We start from the raw sequence: 20,134 nt of genomic DNA, 5'->3' as shown, positions 1-20,134 counted from the left end.
AACACTGAATTCCAATTTAAATCAAACTTTGCTCAATCTAAAGAAGTTAAATTGTATATATATCATTTTTACAGTAAAGTTAACACATTTACATCATAAAAAAACTAGTAACTGCACAAATAAATGGTCAGAGATTCTGTGTCCCACAAATTACCTGAGATTAATCACAAAAAAAACAAAAAACAAATAGAAATATTATCAGTGAATGATAAATGATCAAAACCACAGCTAATTATTAGACCACAGCTGTTTTGAAGAACAATACAAAACAAAACAAAGCAAGTGAAGCAAACCTGGCCTCGCTAAATGCCTCGAGACAGCGGTGTAAAATCAGAGTGAAATCCTCAGTGAAATAAAGTCCTAAGCTCTGTCATTTCCAGCTCAGGTGCTGTCCAGACGCAGCGGTGCTGAAACAACCTGACCACACAGTAAATCACCAAATAAACAATTCTCAATCAAAACCTTAAAGCCCTTCTCCAAAGATACACACGTGTGTATAGGTGTTAGCATGTGTGTGTGTGTGTGTGTGTGTGTGTGTGTGTGTGTGGTTCATGAGAGCTGACTGATCATGAGTGAGAAAAGCTGTCAGCCTCATGTCTGAATGTTTCCTCTTTAAACCTGCAGTGTTCCAAACACAAATGCAGAAAGGCAGGGTTCATATGTCACACACCTGAAGAATTAACCCTGTAAACTACTGTAGTGGGGCACTGAGGGAGGGCCAATGAGCAGAGAGAAGGTGCAGATCAAAGTCAATAGAGGCACATGTGTAGAGTAAAATCTACGCCATTTTAACAGCTTCTGTTTTTTTTTTTATGATTTTCTTGGAATTAATTTCATGTGAAACTCTGAACAAAACAGTTGTTAGCCGTTTAATGGATGACCACAGAGGGACGTTAAGGAAAATGATTTGAAAACAGACGCAGCATCAGAGTGGACATCAACACTTATTATTATTTATTCTATTCTTTTTTAAATGAAGGAGTCTAAACTAAGAATGTAGAGAGCTGATGAGCAGCGAGGAACGGGGGATTTGGGAGCAGAGGAGCAGGGCACTGGCCCAAAAAGATCAGTGAGAACCACTGCTGAAAGATCAGACATCAGGTGATGGACTCAGAAATGAAAAGAATTTAAAAAAATCACAATGATAACGGTCAAGTGATGTTTATGTGCCAAAGAGTACACAACTAGAACCTGTGGACAGTTCCACACACTCAGTCACTCACACACTCCCCCAGTCACTCACACACACACCCAGTCACTCACACACTCACCCAGTCACTCATACACTCACCCAGTCACTCACACACTCCCCCAGTCACTCACACACTCCCCCAGTCACTCACACACTCCCCCAGTCACTCACACACTCACCCAGTCACTCACACACACACCCAGTCACTCACACATTCACCCAGTCACTCACACACACACCCAGTCACTCATACACTCACCCAGTCACTCACACATTCACCCAGTCACTCACACATTCACCCAGTCACTCACACACTCACCCAGTCACTCACACATTCACCCAGTCACTCACACACTCACCCAGTCACTCACACACTCACACAGTCACTCACACACTCACACAGTCACTCACACACTCACACATCTGTATGAAACAAAATTACAAAACAAAAATAATGATATTTACTACAGTTTGCTGTAATCTACAACAGCTCTGAAAAAGACACGACAATAAAGTATTTAAAGCGTCTGGTCTCAGAGTTAATGGTCATTGGATGTTTCCACACCAATTTCCACAAGTAAATACAACTGCAACTACTTCCAATTTCTTCAATATCACGAGAGTTAAAGAAAACACTACATCACTCTCTTACCGTTTCCGGAGACTCTGCACTGTCCAGGAAGTCCTTGTCCTTCAGGGCGCGCTGCAGAGTCTCTGAAAAGCCCTGGTCCACCACTAAAACACTCTGTCCACCAAGTGTAGAATATTTACAGTCACTCTTCCTCGAGCTGGTGCTCATACACACGTCATAGTTATACATGTGCGGCAGAGTGGCGCTCACTCCTGTGTCCGCGTACCCGGGGGGATAGTAGGGAATCACCGGGAGACTGGACTGATAGAGAACACGAGACTGTCTCCATCTGTAGATCTTCACTGAGACGATGACCACTACAGTTGTGATGAAGAGGAAGGACACCGCGGCCAGCGCTAAAACTAAATAAAAGCTCAGCTTCTCGTTGTATTCTCTGCCCTGCGGAAAGTCCGTCAGCTCGGACAGCACCTCGGGGAAACTGTCCGCTACGGCCACGTTGATGCTGACCACGGCTGAGCGAGAGGGCTGACCGTTATCCTCCACAACAACAGTGAGCTTCTGTTTCACGGCGTCTTTATCGGTGACCTGCCGCACGGTCCGGATCTCTCCGTTCTGTGCGCCCACTTCAAACAGCGCCCTGTCCGTGGCCTTCTGGAGTTTGTAGGAGAGCCAGGCGTTCTGCCCAGAGTCCACATCCACGGCCACCACTTTAGTCACCAGATAGCCCACATCTGCTGAGCGAGACACCATCTCAGCCACCACGGAGCCGCCGCTCTGCACCGGGTACAGCACCTGAGGGGCGTTGTCGTTCTGGTCCTGGATGTTGATATCTAAAGTCACATTGGTGCTGAGAGGATGAGAACCTCCATCTTGTGCCCTCACACTAACTCTAACACTCTTCATCTGCTCGTAGTCGAAAGAGCGCACTGCGTAAACCACTCCACTGTCAGCATTCACTGAAACGTAGGAGGAGACCGGGGACCCAGCCACAGCGGTGTCCTCCAGAAGATAAGAGACACGGGCATTCTGGGTAGAGTCTGCGTCGTGAGCGCTCAGCGTGAATATGGACAAACCAGGAGCGTTGTTTTCAGCCACATGAGTGGTGTAAAGGCTCTTGTGGAACTTGGGAGGATTGTCGTTGACATCAGACACCCTGAGGAGCAGAGATTTCTCACTGGAGAGCGGAGGAGACCCTGCGTCAGTCGCTGTTACCGTGATGTTATATTCAGGAACGAGCTCTCGGTCCAGAGCCTCATCAGTTATTACGGTGTAGTAGTTCCTCAAGGAGGACAGAAGTTTGAAAGGCGTTGATGGACTAACGGTGCAGCTGATCTGACCATTGTCTCCTGCATCCAGATCTTTCACGCTGAGGATGGCGATGGTGGTGCCGACAGCTGCGTCTTCAGCCACTGGGCTGGAAAATGACATCACGCCGATTGTAGGAGTGTTATCGTTTACGTCGATCAAATCCACTATAACTTTAGCAGAGCCTCCTAAACCGCCTTGATCTTTAGCCTCGATTCCTATCTCATATTTCTTTGTCTTTTCATAATCAAGACTTCCAGAGAGTCGTATCACACCACTGCTTTCATCTAAGTGAAATATTTCTGCTACATTTCCTTTCAGATTTGCAAAGGTGTAGCTTACATGTCCATTTGATCCACTGTCTGCGTCACTGGCATTAACTGTTGTAATATACGTTCCCTTTGGTGCATTTTCTACTACAGTGGCTCTGTATATTGACTGGTTAAACACTGGGGCATTGTCATTTACGTCTAAAACAATTACCTCTATTTTCACATTCCCCGATCTCTGAGGACTCCCCCCATCCACGGCGCTGAGAGTGAGAGAGAGACGGGGCTCTAGCTCTCGGTCCAAAGGCTTGTGAAGCACCATTTCTGCGTATTTAACCCCATCGGGACGTGATAGCTGTTTCAATACGAAATGATCGTTAGGTGAAAGAATGTAGCTCTGGACCGAGTTGGTGCCGTCGTCAGGGTCGTCAGCGCTGCCCAGTAAGAAGCGCGCTCCCGTTGTGGCCGATTCGCTAATCTCCAGATGAATCTCGTCCTTGGGAAAAACCGGAGAGTGGTCGTTAACGTCCAGTATCTCCACCGTCACGTGATGGAGCTCCACGGGGTTGTCGAGGATGATTTCGAGCGTGAAGCTGCAGGGAGTGATTTCAGCGCAGAGCTGCTCTCGGTCGATTCTCTCGTTCACGACCAGCGTCCCTTTGTCTGTCTTCAGCTCCGTGTACTCGGCGCTCTCTCCGGACACGACGCGAGCTCGGCCCGCGCGCATCCTCCTCGCATCCAGCCCCAGATCATGGGCGACGTTCCCGATCAGCGAGCCCTTCCTCATTTCCTCGGGAACAGAATAACGGATCTGAGCGTCGACGCTCCACAAAGCGCACGCCGTCACGAGAAACACGGCTTTCCATCGGAGCGCGCGAGAAAAAGGCTGTTCATCAAAGAAAGAGAGCGGAGCCCTCGGAGTCCCGCGGTTCACCGCCATGTTTACGTTGTCACGGATCCAGAGGAAGGCGAGAAATGTGGAAACAAGCAGCTGTTTATCGCCTACAAAATCAGAACCTAGCGTTATTCCTCTCAAACACACAATGTCTGTCTCCTCCGCTCCACTGTCCCGCCCTGCGAGGATCCACGTCACGAGCACAGCGCAGACGAACGGCGGCAGGGCTCAGGGAGAGCGATTCACTGGTCAATAGCGACCCTCAGAGTTGGAGAAGCGGAATAGCATTAAAAGAAAAAGAAACAGTGCAGTTTACCCCTGAAATGTGGGAACAGCTGCATTAGGAGCAAAGAGAGTGGGGAGTGATACACGATTAAAGTGGACGATCCACTAGAGCAGGCGCTCTTTATTTAAATAATAAGTATTTAATAAAAGAATCTAGGCTCATGGCCCCAGGCGCTGTCCGCAGAAGGTTGGTGCTGAACTCTTCAGAAACCAGTGGGAAAAGCCCTGCGTATCTGCACTGAGCACTTCAGGGAACACGGCCAGTGAGAAATGACCTGGAAACTGGACTCTACTCTTCGTTTATCACCAGCTTAAAGAACTGTGCCTTTACACACGGGGTTTATTCAAAATGGTGTTCCTTTCTGCTCATTCACACAGTTAATCCACAAGAGCGTCACAAAGTGATTAACGAGTCTGTGCAGGAGGTACACAACAGAAAACACACACACACACGCACACACACACACACACACACACACACACACACACACACACACACTGTTTTCAAAGGGAGAGTAAATAAACATTGATTTCCTGAAGACTGACCTTGACCTTGACCTTGATTATTACACACTAACCCTAACTTTAACCTGAAATGAACACTGGGTAATTTCATTCCCTCTGGTTCTCTCTAGTGTCATTAGGTTTCACAGCACTGAGCTAAAATAAATGGGAGGTTTCATACCCTCTTCTGGAATTTACATAGTGCAGTTTCTGTAGTGATGAGCCCAGAGCAGCAACAAAAGATGCTGTGTTCTCCATATTTCAGGTGATTTAAGCATCGTGATTAGTTTGAAGCTGAAATTTTCAGGTACAAATTTTAAAAGTGTTCCTTTAACACGCCTTTAGATTAAAATGTAGTGATTCGTGTCACAGGGAAATATCCCTCGTTCCCAAAAGGAATGAAGACGTTATGAATATTTACAGCATGCACACACACACACACACACACACACACACACACACACACACACATAGTGCCACATCCCTGTACTAATAGGTGAAAGGACTGATGTAAGTGTCTCCCTGATATTAACAGCTCATCAGTTCTGAAGCACAGGTCCAAATCCAAAACAAACAAATGTCAGGTGAGAACGACATGAGAGAAGGACCTCCACAGTATGATGCCCTCGACAGTGTGATTCTACAGAAGATTAATCAAATTCTTACCGTTTCCGGAGACTCTGCACTGTCCAGGAAGTCCTTGTCCTTCAGGGCGCGCTGCAGAGTCTCTGAAAAGCCCTGGTCCACCACTAAAACACTCTGTCCACCAAGTGTAGAATATTTACAGTCACTCTTCCTCGAGCTGGTGCTCATACACACGTCATAGTTATACATGTGCGGCAGAGTGGCGCTCACTCCTGTGTCCGCGTACCCGGGGGGATAGTAGGGAATCACCGGGAGACTGGACTGATAGAGAGCACGAGACTGTCGCCATCTGTAGATCTTCACTGAGACGATGACCACTACAGTTGTGATGAAGAGGAAGGACACCGCGGCCAGCGCTAAAACTAAATAAAAGCTCAGCTTCTCGTTGTATTCTCTGCCCTGCGGAAAGTCCGTCAGCTCGGACAGCACCTCGGGGAAACCGTCCGCTACGGCCACGTTGATGCTGACCACGGCTGAGCGAGAGGGCTGACCGTTATCCTCCACAACAACTGTGAGCTTCTGTTTCACGGCGTCTTTATCGGTGACCTGCCGCACGGTCCGGATCTCTCCGTTCTGTGCGCCCACTTCAAACAGCGCCCTGTCCGTGGCCTTCTGGAGTTTGTAGGAGAGCCAGGCGTTCTGCCCAGAGTCCACATCCACGGCCACCACTTTAGTCACCAGATAGCCCACATCTGCTGAGCGAGGCACCATCTCAGCCACCACGGAGCCGCCGCTCTGCACCGGGTACAGCACCTGAGGGGCGTTGTCGTTCTGGTCCTGGATCTGGATCTTCACGCTCACGTTGCTGCTGAGCGGAGGGGAGCCTCCGTCCTGGGCTCTCACGCGGAAACAGAAGTCCTTCAGCTGCTCGTAGTCGAAGGAGCGCGCGGCGCTGACGACCCCACCGTCCGCACTGACGGACACGTACGAGGACACGGGGACCCCGTTAACGGAGCCGTCCTCTAAAACGTAGGAGACGCGGGCGTTCTGCTTGGAGTCGGCGTCCCTGGCCTTCACCGTGAAGATGGAGAGACCTGGAGCGTTGTTCTCCGGCACAAAGGCCTCGTAGCTCCTCCTCTCAAACACAGGAGCGTTATCGTTCACATCTGAGACGTGTAAGTGGAGAGAAGCGCTGCTGGACAGTGAGGGGACCCCCTCATCAGAGCACAGCACAGTGATGTTGTACTCAGAGTCTCTCTCTCTGTCCAGCTCCTGCTCTGTGCGCAGACTGAAGAAGTTGCTGGATGGAGATGTGATGGAGAAGGGGATGTTCTCACTGATGGAGCACTGGACTCGGCCGTTAGCCCCAGAGTCCGGGTCGTTCACTTTCATCATAGCGACTACGGTCCCGGGAGGAGCCTCCTCCGATATAGAACTGGACATGGACAGAACACTGATAGACGGTGTGTTATCATTAATGTCCAACACTTCTATAGCTACTTTACAGGAGTCTGAGAGCCCTCCCTCGTCTCTGGCCTGAATGTCCAGCTGGTAATGACTTGCCTCTTCGTAGTCAATCTGACCGTTCAGTAACAACTCTCCAGTTTGATGATTTAAGAGAAACATTTCAGCCACGTGACTGTCCACTGTATCGGAAATATAATACGTCACGTGACTGTTAGAGCCGTCGTCAGCATCCGAGGCACTTACAGCTGTTAATGTGGATCCTTTAATGGAGTTCTCTGTCACTGTTGCTTTGTACATTCTCTGTGAAAACACTGGAGCGTTATCATTAGCATCCAACACTGTGATAAATATCTGAACAGTACCTGAGAGCAACGGCTCGCCTCCATCAAAAGCGGTCAGCATTAAATTATGCAGATCGTCCTGTTCTCGATCGAGCTGTTTCTGTAAAACCATCTCCACGTTCTTCCCACCATCCGCCTGGTTCTGTGATTCTAAAATAAAGTGATCCGTGGGTTTGAGCGAGTAGCTTTGAAGACCATTGACGCCCACGTCTGCGTCCACTGCTCTGCCCAGCATGAACCTCGACCCCACTACAGCCGACTCGCTGATCTCAAACCGTATTTCCTTCTTCTGAAACGAAGGCGCGTTGTCGTTGATGTCCGTGATCTCGACGGTGACTGTGTACATCTCCATCGGGTTCTCGAGGATCATCTGCAGATGCAGCGCGCAGGGAGTGACTTTAGCACAAAGAGCCTCGCGGTCTATTTTCTCTTTAATGAGCAGCGCCCCCCTCTCTTTATTCAGCTCGATGTACTCGGCGCTGTCCCCGGAGAAGATCCGCGCTTTCCCAGCTTTCAGTCTCTTTAAATCTAAGCCCAAATCCTGAGCGATGTTCCCCACCACGGAGCCTCTCCCCATTTCCTCGGGGATGGAGTAACTGACCTGTCCGAGCGCGGAGCGAGAAGAAAGGAGGACGACGAGGAACAAAGCAGCGAGAGGCGTCGTCGAAAAAGGCATTTCACCGTCCGCCCGTAAACAGCTCCTCTTTACGATAACGGCGGAGGTGTTCCTCTGAAAACAGCTCGGTTCTGTAAAGAAATAGAACAAACCCCGCTGTGGTCCGAGGAACAAAAGAAACCGAGCGTTTTACAGCGTCAGCGCCTGTCAACACTGAGCCTTTTCCCGTTCCTCGCTGATATTATGGGATGCAAACAGAGGAGGGCTTAAGGCAAAAAGACAAACACCAACCAAGCATTCGTTGACGAACAGCGGCACTCTGAGTCAAAATTAAGTACTGCAATAAACGTTTAACACACACACACAATCTATCTCTCTATATATTACAATGATGTCCCATTACAGGAAATTTATGTAAATGTCTGATAAATGTCTGTAAGTTATTATTAATAATAGATATTCACTACAGTCTCAGAAAAGAAAATAAATAAATACACATTACTGTAAACTAAAGGTAGAAAAAAAAGTGTAAATATATATTTAAAGGTACAACAGTGGTTTTAGAGTCCAGTTGTGTTCCCTAAAGCTACATTATATTGTCTTCTCTTGAAGGATTAATAATAATAATAATAATAATAATAAAGTCCTGGAATCTAATACAAAATATGGTACCGTTATGTTCCCAAACTAAAATCCCTGAAAACATTTCCTTGAAGGCACCGCCAGAGTGAAGGCTCTCCGCCCGGCGCTGTCCAGTGCTGAAACCCCTGACTGACTCTAACAGAAAAGGTATGTTCAGTGTCCTTGCTGTTTAACATTGCCATAAATATGTAACGGAGGTGCCTCACATGTACTCAGGGGTAGATGGGATATCCAGGTTTATCGAGTGAAATAACAGCGTTGTTAATTAAATAATATATTTCGAGAAATACAACATGGCGACGAGTGCATCTCATTCCAATGATATCTCTGGATATGGGCCATGATTTAATGCAAACATGAGATATAAACACATTTAAAAACAAATACAAATGTAGTGCTGTGCCTTTCCTGGGGAGTTGTGGGCGCTGTAGAAGAATCTCTGCCAGACACTGTCTAGAGTTTTAATAAAGTTTTATTTCTTCAAAGAACAGCATCTGACCAGACTTAAGGGCTGGGAGAGAACCCGCCAATTCCCTTCATCTCTGGTCCTCTCTCTCCCTACGTCTAGTCATCCCTCCCCTCTCTCGGCTTCTACTCCAATCGACATGGTCCTTTCCCCTTCCAAATGTGGTGCATGTGAAGTTTGGTGTACATTTACACATTCAAGAGACTGAGAAACAAGAAAAGGACTAGAGTTTTCTACACTGTAAAATGTAATAGGGGCGATGACTTAAATTAATGAGTAAACTTTACTTAATTATGAAGAAAATGCACTTCTTACTAGTTTTTTGTAAGTCATCATTAATTGTAGAGAGAAAAAAAAACAATGAACTTATTGTCTTGAGTGTAGACAGCTTAAACAATCTATTAGTAATAAAGGCTACGATGTGAGCATGCGCAGGATTCAACGTTCAGTCTCCCGCTCAGTACTGGTTTAAGGGCTGGGTGGATGACTTCGGTGGAGTCTGCTCTTGTCTTTATGTGCTAAATAAAGTCAGTAGTCAAGCAAGCAACGAATTTAAATGTATTTATTTTTCATTTATTTAACGAAATAAAATCGTGTGACTTTGTTTCTTAATACTGCCATAGCTCTATGTGGCTAGTGAATGTGTTAGCATACACGGGTTCATCATATCATCGCACTGTGGATTATAAAACAAACAATACTTGTTATAAAGTGAAGTGTAGTACATTGCCTGTGAATAAGAAGATGCTGGAGTCTAGTCGGAGAAGAAATGTATCCAAATTTAAATAAAAACTCCCCCCACTGTGTGAAGTCGGTCATTTTTTCACTGCTTTAAAATTCTTTAGAGACTAGATTCCAGCATCCGCTTATTCTCATGAAATCTACTATATTTTAGGAAACAACTGAATATTGTACACATCATAAAGCGAAACCATGTAAGCTGTCGCATACGCGACTTGATAAATTCACTAAACGTTAGCCGCTTATAACTTGTTCAGGCAGGTTTACCCGCCGCCGTCCGCCACTGATTAGAGCACGTTTCGCTATGAAAAACATATTAGTTTCAATATTAAATTCAGTTTCAACAGCAGGTCTTAGAGACGTGCCAAGGGATATAGACTGAATACCAGTAAGGCTTAAGTTATATTCATATTCCATGCGGAGGTCCAACATTTATTCGCAACGTATTCAGGGTTATTCACAACGTAACGTGTATTCGTCCCGAATAGTTACTGTGCCGGGGTTCCACATTAAAACTGGTTACACGCACTTCCAAAGTTCTCCTGTTATCAACAAACTGCGCGGCGACCACTGTCCCCCATCTAGCGGCTGCTGGCACTGGAAATAAAGCGCGCGCGACCGTGTTTGGAGCCGTGTATGAAAGTCTACTTGTGCTGGGGGCCGTTCCCTGCTGCTGAACTGAGGTCAGAAATAATCCTCAGTACCAAATCAGTCATTAACCGGTACTGACAGTAACGGTCATCTGAACAGCTCAGTTTCTCTATAGCTTTATAGTGTGTAGATCATCTTACGTGTTAAAGAGAGTGTGATGCTCATTCTGACAGCCATCTTTGATTTGTGCTGAGGGTAAGCTCAGTCCTGTAGCTGAATAACACAGAGCAGAACTGTATTGATATGTTCATACTGCAGATTAGAGCTGAATACAAAACAGAAGTGTTTTAATTTAATAATATAATAATTATATTTTTTAAATAATTAAATTACAAATTCATTCATTCATTCATTGTCTGTAACCCTTATCCAATCCAGGGTCGCGGTGGGTCCAGAGCCTACCTGGAATCATTGGGCACAAGGCGGGAATATACCCTGGAGGGGGCGCCAGTCCTTCACAGGGCAAATTACAAATGAATTATTATAATTAATATAGTGAGTAAAATTGGATACAGATAGGTCTTATGAAAAGTTTGGCAACTCCTGCCTTCAGCCATAAGATGCAAGTCGTTGTGTATAAGAATCTGTTAAATATTGTAAATGTAAATAAGCTGTTAGCAACATGCTAAGCTTAACGCAAGATGATTAGCATCTGAAATGTAAATAAAAACATTTATTTTTAACTTTTTTGTTGCTTTTTCCCCCTGAACTGTTACCTTCGTGTACTGGTGAAACAAGTGAAATGCTACTTTTAAATTGTTTTATGACGTCAAATAGATATTTCAAAAAATGCATATACAGTGATATAAAAAAGTTTATTTTCCAATAATGCTTTTAAAATATGTACATTCGTGTACATGTACATGTAGGACAAATGACTCATCACTCAAACGATTGTGCAGTTGTTCGGTGTTAGATACACGATCATAGCGCTGATGATGGACAAAGAGCAGTAAACATTTCCTCAAACTCTTCCGTTTAAAGGTTTTCACAGAACACAACTGATTGCAATAAGAAGAGCAGAGGTCAACACATCTCAGAATTAAAGTCACTGCTGATGCTAACATTACATTGTTACGTCACTGGATAAACTCGTCCTAGTGAATAGTATTCTCTGAAAATGTCTGACACCAATAAGTTTAATGTAGCAGCGTCCAAGCTTCAACAAACACGAACAAAGCTTCTCTAAGGAAAGGGACAACTATCGAAAGAAAAGTTAATTTCACCGCGACTCTGAAACGGATGCGGCAAATAAGATTACGATGATATGTTAATTTCTACCAGTTCTTACCGTTTCCGGAGACTCTGCACTGTCCAGGAAGTCCTTGTCCTTCAGGGCGCGCTGCAGAGTCTCTGAAAAGCCCTGGTCCACCACTAAAACACTCTGTCCACCAAGTGTAGAATATTTACAGTCACTCTTCCTCGAGCTGGTGCTCATACACACGTCATAGTTATACATGTGCGGCAGAGTGGCGCTCACTCCTGTGTCCGCGTACCCGGGGGGATAGTAGGGAATCACCGGGAGACTGGACTGATAGAGAACACGAGACTGTCTCCATCTGTAGATCTTCACTGAGACGATGACCACTACAGTTGTGATGAAGAGGAAGGACACCGCGGCCAGCGCTAAAACTAAATAAAAGCTCAGCTTCTCGTTGTATTCTCTGCCCTGCGGAAAGTCCGTCAGCTCGGACAGCACCTCGGGGAAACCGTCCGCTACGGCCACGTTGATGCTGACCACGGCTGAGCGAGAGGGCTGACCGTTATCCTCCACAACAACAGTGAGCTTCTGTTTCACGGCGTCTTTATCGGTGACCTGCCGCACGGTCCGGATCTCTCCGTTCTGTGCGCCCACTTCAAACAGCGCCCTGTCCGTGGCCTTCTGGAGTTTGTAGGAGAGCCAGGCGTTCTGCCCAGAGTCCACATCCACGGCCACCACTTTAGTCACCAGATAGCCCACATCTGCTGAGCGAGGCACCATCTCAGCCACCACGGAGCCGCCGCTCTGCACCGGGTACAGCACCTGAGGGGCGTTGTCGTTCTGGTCCTGGACGCTGACGGACACCAGAACCTCGGAACTTAACGGAGGGGACCCGCCGTCTCGCGCGGTCACGTTAAAGCTCAGACTCTTCATCTGCTCGTAATCGAACGACCTCACGGCGTGAACGACCCCGCTGTCTGAGTTAATGGATATCAGAGAGCTCACCGGGCTCCCCATGACGTCCCTCTCCTCCAGGAAGTAGGACAGCCGCGCGTTCGGGCCCCAGTCTGCGTCGCGCGCTCTGACGGTCAGCACCGCCACCCCCGGGGGATTGTTCTCAGGGACGAAGGCGGTGTAGTGAGCGGAGTGGAAGACGGGGGCGTTGTCGTTCACATCGGAGACCCTCACCGTCAGGGTTTTATTGCTTTGGAGAGCAGGGCTTCCTTGATCCCGCACCGAAATGGTGACGTTATACTCAGCGACGTGTTCCCGGTCGAGGACTTCGTCGGTGACTAAAGCGTAGTAATCAGTCAGTGACGACTCCATTTTAAACGGAGTGTCCTCATTGATTTTACACTGCACCGCTCCGTTCTGAGCGGAGTCTGCGTCCTCTACGTTCACAACAGCTACGGTGGTCCCCACTGGAGCATTCTCAGCGATGGTGTTAGAGAAGGACATCAGCTGGATGGTGGGGGCGTTATCGTTCACGTCGACCACGTCTATGACCACTTTACACGTGTCCGCGAGACCCCCGTTGTCCATTGCCTTGATGTGTAACTGATACCTGTTTTCTGTTTCGTAATCTAAAATATCTGATGTTGTAATATCACCTGTTTCTGGATTTATTCCAAACAATTCTCTGGCCTCTTTGCTAGCTTGAGCAATAGAATATGATATGTGTCCATTACTTCCCTCGTCAGCATCAGCAGCTTTTACAGTTGTTAAAACTGTTCTAATTGGAGAATTCTCCATAACTTCAACTTTATAAACAGGCTGTTGGCACACAGGAGCATTATCGTTAACATCTAAAACAGTGACAATGATTTGAACTGTTCCAGATTTTTTAGGCGTTCCTCCATCTGCTGCTATTAGAATTAGCTGCAGCTCCTCGCGCTCCTCTCGGTCCAGCTCGCGCTGCAGCACCATTTCTACATGTTTACTTCCATCCGCCTGGCTATTTATTTCCAGTTTGAAGTTGTCTTTTGGAGAAAGTGCATAGTTTTGAATCCCATTAACTCCCACGTCCTTATCCACAGCGCTGTCCAAAGGAAAACGAGCCCCACGCGCTGCATTTTCGCTTATTTTTAAATGAACGGTACCTTTCGGAAAAACCGGAGCGTTATCATTGATGTCCAGGACCTCGACCGTGATGCGATGGAGCTGGATGGGGTTCTCAATGATGAGATCAAAGCTGAAGCTGCAGGGCGTTGTTTGCTTACAGAGCTCCTCTCGGTCTATCCTCTCCTTCACGACCAGAGCGCCTTTGTCTCTGCTCAGTTCCACATACTGCCGACCGCCCTTTGTCACAACTCGAGCTTTCCCTGAAAGCAGTCTACTGATCTCGAGCCCCAAATCCTTGGCGATGTTTCCTACAAAGGAGCCCTCGGGCATCTCCTCCGGGATCGAGTACCGCGCTTGACCCGACACCGCGTCCGTCCCGTAAACACAGAGGAGAAAGAGCACGGTCTGCCATTTTAACTGCGCTGTCCGTCTCCGACGATGCTGAGAAACCACACACGAGCGGAAATAACCCACACGCGGAGCCATGGCGTCATCCACACACGGTTATACTCGCGGTAAAAGAGATATTAGTTTAAATAAATGAAGGATTGTAGATGCAGCCTGTTCCCGGGAGAAAGACAGAAAGAGACGCAGATTCCTCCTCCACATTAAAGCCCTCAGTGTGAGGCAGGAGGAGGAGGGACTGTGGAGGGTTTCCACTGCTGTCTCACTAATGTGGTCCAATAGCGGCCCTTAGTGTACGGACACTGGAAATGCACCGTCACTAAAGGCGTGAGCTCCTTATAAAAGAAACCCCAGGAATCAGATGTGGATCTTCAGCGTTAAAGAGTCTACTCTATATTTTATCAGTGCCGTGGAGTGGAAAATAGAAAGAGCCGTTACAAGCACCACGTTTAATTTATTCTTAAACACGTCTAAATACGTTCTAAAACCTGAGTGACATCAGTTCTACTGCAGTGGTCAAAAGTAGTGAAGACCACCCAGTAGTTCTCCATCACTAGAACAAGTGCAGATGAGCTGGAGCAGTGGAGACTGGGAGCTCCTCAGTGTTTCAGCACTAAAGAGATGAACAGCGCCAGACACAGGAAAGCAGAGAGGAACGTGTCTGAATGGGGACCGCTGCTGTCTGTGTTTCGATAAAACACACGTATCCAACTTGGACACACTGTCAGTGTCACGTGCCGTTCATTCTCTGAGAATAACTTCTACCACGTCACAAAACTGTTTTTGGCGCCAAAAAGTGTTCTCCACGCAGTCCTCAAAATACAATCCGTAATAAAGTGTAGTTTTCTTTAATGAATCTGTTTTATTCCCAGTGCCTGCTTTATTTAAACAATTTATTCACATTGTTTTTTTTATTCTAGACATGAAAATGTCCCAGTTATGTGTCATTATTACCCTGTGAAATAACCCAGCACTATATTTTTACATTTTCCAGGACAAATGGGTGGAAGTGTTTGTTTGTGGAGATGTGGGAGGCTATGGTCCATATGCAACTACTATATTTGACCTATGCACTCAGACAAAGTCTTGTACATCCTTCTCCTAGTTAACAGCACATTTTGGACTTAGTCACATCTGAATATAACAGAGCACTCTGTGGAAAGGCTGGGGTCCACTAATTACAGTTTTACACACTGAAAAACCCTTACGAATACGGAAAGTAAAGATAGTAGAACATCAAACATCAACACTGTTTCCATTGTGAAGCATGTATTGAAACATGAATATTGCAAATTCATTATAACATCTGAACGTTTAGTGAATGTCTCACGTACGTTGATGGTGTGTCATCACTGTGGGATTTGGAATTACACTTCAGTCGTTTAACCCCCTGCATCTTTACCTTTGGCTGTTGTGGCTGGCTCCTATAGATTATAGAGGCCCTTGGCTCTTCTGCCTGGACCCTCTTGTGGTGGAGGTATATTAGCAGCAGTGGATGAAGGTAAGAGCGGGGTCAGGAGACTGGTCAATGAGGGAAGGATGGCCATAAGGGGGGGGGGGGGTCTTCACTGATAATGTTGTTCCTGTCATGATCTGTTTAAATAAGTTCAGCATATGTCTTTAACGGCCTGGCTGACAGATGACCCGTCTCTCCCTCTTACTCCAGGTCTGATCTATCACTGCCACCATCACTGAGGACAGCCTCTTCCTCATTCTGAGAGATAACTGTAATTCTGCATGCCTCGTCTAGATGGTCACTTGGATCTAGAACTTGACTCAAACTGAAACTAAAGGAAACAAACAGTGTAGAAAGTTTGTAGAAGAACTACAAATGTATATAAGTGTGTACTTAGATGTGCTGTGTTATCCCACCGGTTACTATGGTTGCCATCAACATGTTACTCCTCCTATGACCACAGTAAACAAAGCTGAGTAAATGAAAATGGATATATCCACTCTTTATAGATTTAATGTTTCAAAAATAAGTGTCCCCTGTTTACGTTCACACACTTTATTAACCTTTCATTGGGAGCTTTAATAGGACATAAACAGTTCTGGTCATGTGACTGTTTACTCTAAACATGTGACACTGCACTTTGCCAGAAATGCACTGATATATTTTTACAGTAACATTTTTAGAGCTACACAAATACAAACATTTTTATGGTCACTGTTGTGACTGAAGGGTAAATACACACAGTTCAAATGTTTGTTTACCTCATGACGTACTTATGATTCTGTAGTTTGTACAAATAAAGCATCTGCACTAAGAATAATGCTCTACAGTAGATGAGGTTTGATTTAGAGGCTCTGTGAGAAGTACAAACAAAACTGTACCATTTCTAAAGTGCACTGTAACAGATGGGAGTTATTTGTGGAATTCTAGTCATAAAACTGATGTTACTGAGTGTGGAAAAAGGAAAAAAAAAAGATGTTGAACGATACATTGGACGTGTGGAAGAAACATGTTCAATAAACCTTCAATTTTCGTATTTTAACACAACATTTAGACGTTGGAAACACCAGCCAATCACTGAGATTGTTCAGAACATCCCTTGAGTGAGCTGGGTAAAGCAGAGAGAGGCTAAGGCTGAGGGCATGTGTCTGTTGTGAAAACACCACTTTAAAGTTGTGTGTTGATTGAAGGGGAGTGAGTTTATTGTGATTCCTGACTGATGTGTTTAAAGTGCTTTTAGCTGATCTCCATAGCAACGTGTCACTTTGTTCAGCCATGTGTGATAATGTACAAGCATACTGATACATATTTATAAAAGACACTTGACTGCGTGTAAGTTAGAGGGAGTTGATCAGTCAGTGAACATTGTGTGGGTCAGTGTTTACGCTGAAGAAAAGAAAACACTTTGAATATGTTAATGTTGTCAAAAAGTTGCCAAAAATGTCATCATGAGAATGAGTACATCACTGAAAATATACCTCAGTGTATAAACTGTGTGATTCCATGCAGTCATTTGACAAATAAAGTATATAAATTAAAAGTGACTGAGATATCTTCAGTAAAGAGTAAAGAAAAAAGAAAAACGGGATCACGGACGATCAATAATATTTGTCTATGGAGAGACCAAAGCTTCCATGTTCTTCCAAGCAGTGAAGACTACATATTTATTTTCATGAATATTTTGAACCTGGATGAACTGTGAACTGAAGTAAATTAAAGTTTGGACGCATTAAAAACTCGTGGAAACACACCACTAACCCGCATTCTGCTTGAAGTATCTCCCGCCTTGATATGAACCCATCAGTGGATCAGCACCTAGAACTGTCCTTCACTGAGGACTATCAGCTGTTTAAAACTGAGCAGATGAACCAATGTTTCACAGAGTAAAGAGATGTAAAGTGGTGATCATTAATAACAGTCCAGAACAGAACAACTAATAAAGTCAAAAGATGAAATGCCCAGCGACACGAAAGAATTCATGACAAAATCAACCAGTGTCCTACCGTTTCCGGAGACTCTGCACTGTCCAGGAAGTCCTTGTCCTTCAGGGCGCGCTGCAGAGTCTCTGAAAAGCCCTGGTCCACCACTAAAACACTCTGTCCACCAAGTGTAGAATATTTACAGTCACTCTTCCTCGAGCTGGTGCTCATACACACGTCATAGTTATACATGTGCGGCAGAGTGGCGCTCACTCCTGTGTCCGCGTACCCGGGGGGATAGTAGGGAATCACCGGGAGACTGGACTGATAGAGAACACGAGACTGTCTCCATCTGTAGATCTTCACTGAGACGATGACCACTACAGTTGTGATGAAGAGGAAGGACACCGCGGCCAGCGCTAAAACTAAATAAAAGCTCAGCTTCTCGTTGTATTCTCTGCCCTGCGGAAAGTCCGTCAGCTCGGACAGCACCTCGGGGAAACCGTCCGCTACGGCCACGTTGATGCTGACCACGGCTGAGCGAGAGGGCTGACCGTTATCCTCCACAACAACAGTGAGCTTCTGTTTCACGGCGTCTTTATCGGTGACCTGCCGCACGGTCCGGATCTCTCCGTTCTGTGCGCCCACTTCAAACAGCGCCCTGTCCGTGGCCTTCTGGAGTTTGTAGGAGAGCCAGGCGTTCTGCCCAGAGTCCACATCCACGGCCACCACTTTAGTCACCAGATAGCCCACATCTGCTGAGCGAGGCACCATCTCAGCCACCACGGAGCCGCCGCTCTGCACCGGGTACAGCACCTGAGGGGCGTTGTCGTTCTGGTCCTGGACGCTGACGGTCACCAGAACCTCGGAACTTAACGGAGGGGACCCGCCGTCTCGCGCGGTCACGTTAAAGCTCAGACTCTTCATCTGCTCGTAATCGAACGACCTCACGGCGTGAACGACCCCGCTGTCTGAGTTAATGGATATCAGAGAGCTCACCGGGCTCCCCATGACGTCACTCTCCTCCAGGAAGTAGGACAGCCGCGCGTTCGGGCCCCAGTCTGCGTCGCGCGCTCTGACGGTCAGCACCGCCACCCCCGGGGGATTGTTCTCAGGGACGAAGGCGGTGTAGTGAGCGGAGTGGAAGACGGGGGCGTTGTCGTTCACATCGGAGACCCTCACCGTCAGGGTCTTATTGCTGTGGAGAGCAGGGCTTCCTTGATCCCGCACCGAAATGGTGACGTTATACTCAGCGACGTGTTCCCGGTCGAGGACTTCGTCGGTGACTAAAGCGTAGTAATCAGTCAGTGACGACTCCATTTTAAACGGAGTGTCCTCATTGATTTTACACTGCACCGCTCCGTTCTGAGCGGAGTCTGCGTCCTCTACGTTCACAACAGCTACGGTGGTCCCCACTGGAGCATTCTCAGCGATGGTGTTAGAGAAGGACATCAGCTGGATGGTGGGGGCGTTATCGTTCACGTCGACCACGTCTATGACCACTTTACACGTGTCCGCGAGACCCCCTTTGTCCTTGGCTTCGACATTTATTTTATAGCTTGTGGTCCTCTCAAAATCTAAACGGTCTAAAGTTGTAATTTCTCCAGTCTCTGGATTTATTTGAAACAGATTCCTAGCCTCTTCACTCGCCTGAGCAAATGAATATGAGACTTCTCCATTAACCCCTTCATCAGCGTCAGCAGCGCTCACTGTAGTTAAGACTGAACCCACTGGAGAATCCTCCCTGACCTCCGCTTTATAAACAGACTGTTTACACACTGGGGAATTATCATTGTTGTCTAACACAGAAATATGGATCTGAACAGTGCTGGATTTTTTAGGAGATCCTCCGTCATATGCAGTCAGCACTAATTTCAGCTCCTTGCGCTCCTCTCGGTCCAGCTCGCGCTGCAAAACCATGTCTACGTTTTTACTGTCTCCCTCATGATTATTAACCTCCAGTTTAAAATGATCAGTGGGACTCAGAGCATAGCTTTGAATTCCGTTTAAACCTACGTCCAAATCCACAGCGCTGTCCAAAGGAAAACGTTTCCCTGACGCTGTACTTTCGCTAATTTCCAAATGAACGGTACCTTTGGGGAATTTTGGAGCGTTATCATTGATGTCCAGGACCTCGACCGTGATGCGATGGAGCTGGATGGGGTTCTCAATGATGAGATCAAAGCTGAAGCTGCAGGGCGTTGTTTGCTTACAGAGCTCCTCTCGGTCTATCCTCTCCTTCACGACCAGAGCGCCTTTGTCTCTGCTCAGTTCCACATACTGCCGCCCGCCCTTTGTCACAACTCGAGCTTTCCCTGAAAGCAGTCTACTGATCTCGAGCCCCAAATCCTTGGCGATGTTTCCTACAAAGGAGCCCTCGGGCATCTCCTCCGGGATCGAGTACCGCGCTTGACCCGACACCGCGTCCGTCCCGTAAACGCAGAGGAGAAAGAGCACGGTCTGCCATTTTAACTGCGCTGTCCGTCTCCGACGATGCTGAGAAACCACACACGAGCGGAAATAATCCACACGCGGAGCCAT

At 46.7% G+C, this 20,134-nt stretch overlaps 4 protein-coding genes across 4 annotated transcripts; all 4 read right to left on the bottom strand.

Annotated features, from left to right (window-relative positions):
* Window positions 1-381: 381 nt before the first annotated feature.
* Window positions 382-4,410, bottom strand: LOC136674489 (protocadherin gamma-A11-like). Its single transcript, XM_066650492.1, has 2 exons — window positions 1,845-4,410; window positions 382-417 (listed from the first exon to the last, which is right to left on the bottom strand). Exons 1-2 carry the CDS (start codon window positions 4,296-4,298, stop codon window positions 382-384), a joined length of 2,490 nt encoding a protein of 829 aa, XP_066506589.1. The 5' UTR covers window positions 4,299-4,410.
* A 1,148-nt stretch (window positions 4,411-5,558) lies between these two features.
* Window positions 5,559-8,111, bottom strand: LOC136674488 (protocadherin gamma-A11-like). The gene has a single exon (XM_066650491.1). It carries the CDS (start codon window positions 8,109-8,111, stop codon window positions 5,697-5,699), a length of 2,415 nt encoding a protein of 804 aa, XP_066506588.1. The 3' UTR covers window positions 5,559-5,696.
* A 2,641-nt stretch (window positions 8,112-10,752) lies between these two features.
* LOC136674487 (protocadherin beta-16-like) lies at window positions 10,753-14,377 on the bottom strand. Its single transcript, XM_066650490.1, has 2 exons — window positions 11,843-14,377; window positions 10,753-10,764 (listed from the first exon to the last, which is right to left on the bottom strand). The coding sequence occupies exons 1-2, from the start codon at window positions 14,297-14,299 to the stop codon at window positions 10,753-10,755; spliced, it is 2,469 nt and encodes an 822-aa protein (XP_066506587.1). The 5' UTR covers window positions 14,300-14,377.
* Window positions 14,378-17,581: 3,204 nt separating this feature from the next.
* LOC136674486 (protocadherin beta-16-like) lies at window positions 17,582-20,134 on the bottom strand. The gene has a single exon (XM_066650489.1). It carries the CDS (start codon window positions 20,132-20,134, stop codon window positions 17,651-17,653), a length of 2,484 nt encoding a protein of 827 aa, XP_066506586.1. The 3' UTR covers window positions 17,582-17,650.

Source organism: Hoplias malabaricus, chromosome 18, assembly GCF_029633855.1.
Source record: "Hoplias malabaricus isolate fHopMal1 chromosome 18, fHopMal1.hap1, whole genome shotgun sequence".
Classification (NCBI taxonomy): Eukaryota; Metazoa; Chordata; class Actinopteri; order Characiformes; family Erythrinidae; genus Hoplias; species Hoplias malabaricus.
The sequence above is the reverse complement of the archived record's forward strand: the minus strand, read 5'-3'. Positions and strand labels throughout refer to the sequence as shown.

What these genes read in the sequence shown, in the direction of transcription:
- LOC136674489 (XM_066650492.1), bottom strand. Translation starts at nt 4,298, where the DNA reads ATGGCGGTGAACCGCGGGACTCCGAGGGCTCCGCTCTCTTTCTTTGAT. An exon ending in GTGCAGAGTCTCCGGAAACG is followed by an intron (nt 418 to 1,844) that starts GTAAGAGAGTGA and finishes CTGTGTGGTCAG; the next exon opens with GTTGTTTCAGCACCGCTGCG.
- LOC136674488 (XM_066650491.1), bottom strand. Translation starts at nt 8,111, where the DNA reads ATGCCTTTTTCGACGACGCCTCTCGCTGCTTTGTTCCTCGTCGTCCTC.
- LOC136674487 (XM_066650490.1), bottom strand. Translation starts at nt 14,299, where the DNA reads ATGGCTCCGCGTGTGGGTTATTTCCGCTCGTGTGTGGTTTCTCAGCAT.
- LOC136674486 (XM_066650489.1), bottom strand. Translation starts at nt 20,134, where the DNA reads ATGGCTCCGCGTGTGGATTATTTCCGCTCGTGTGTGGTTTCTCAGCAT.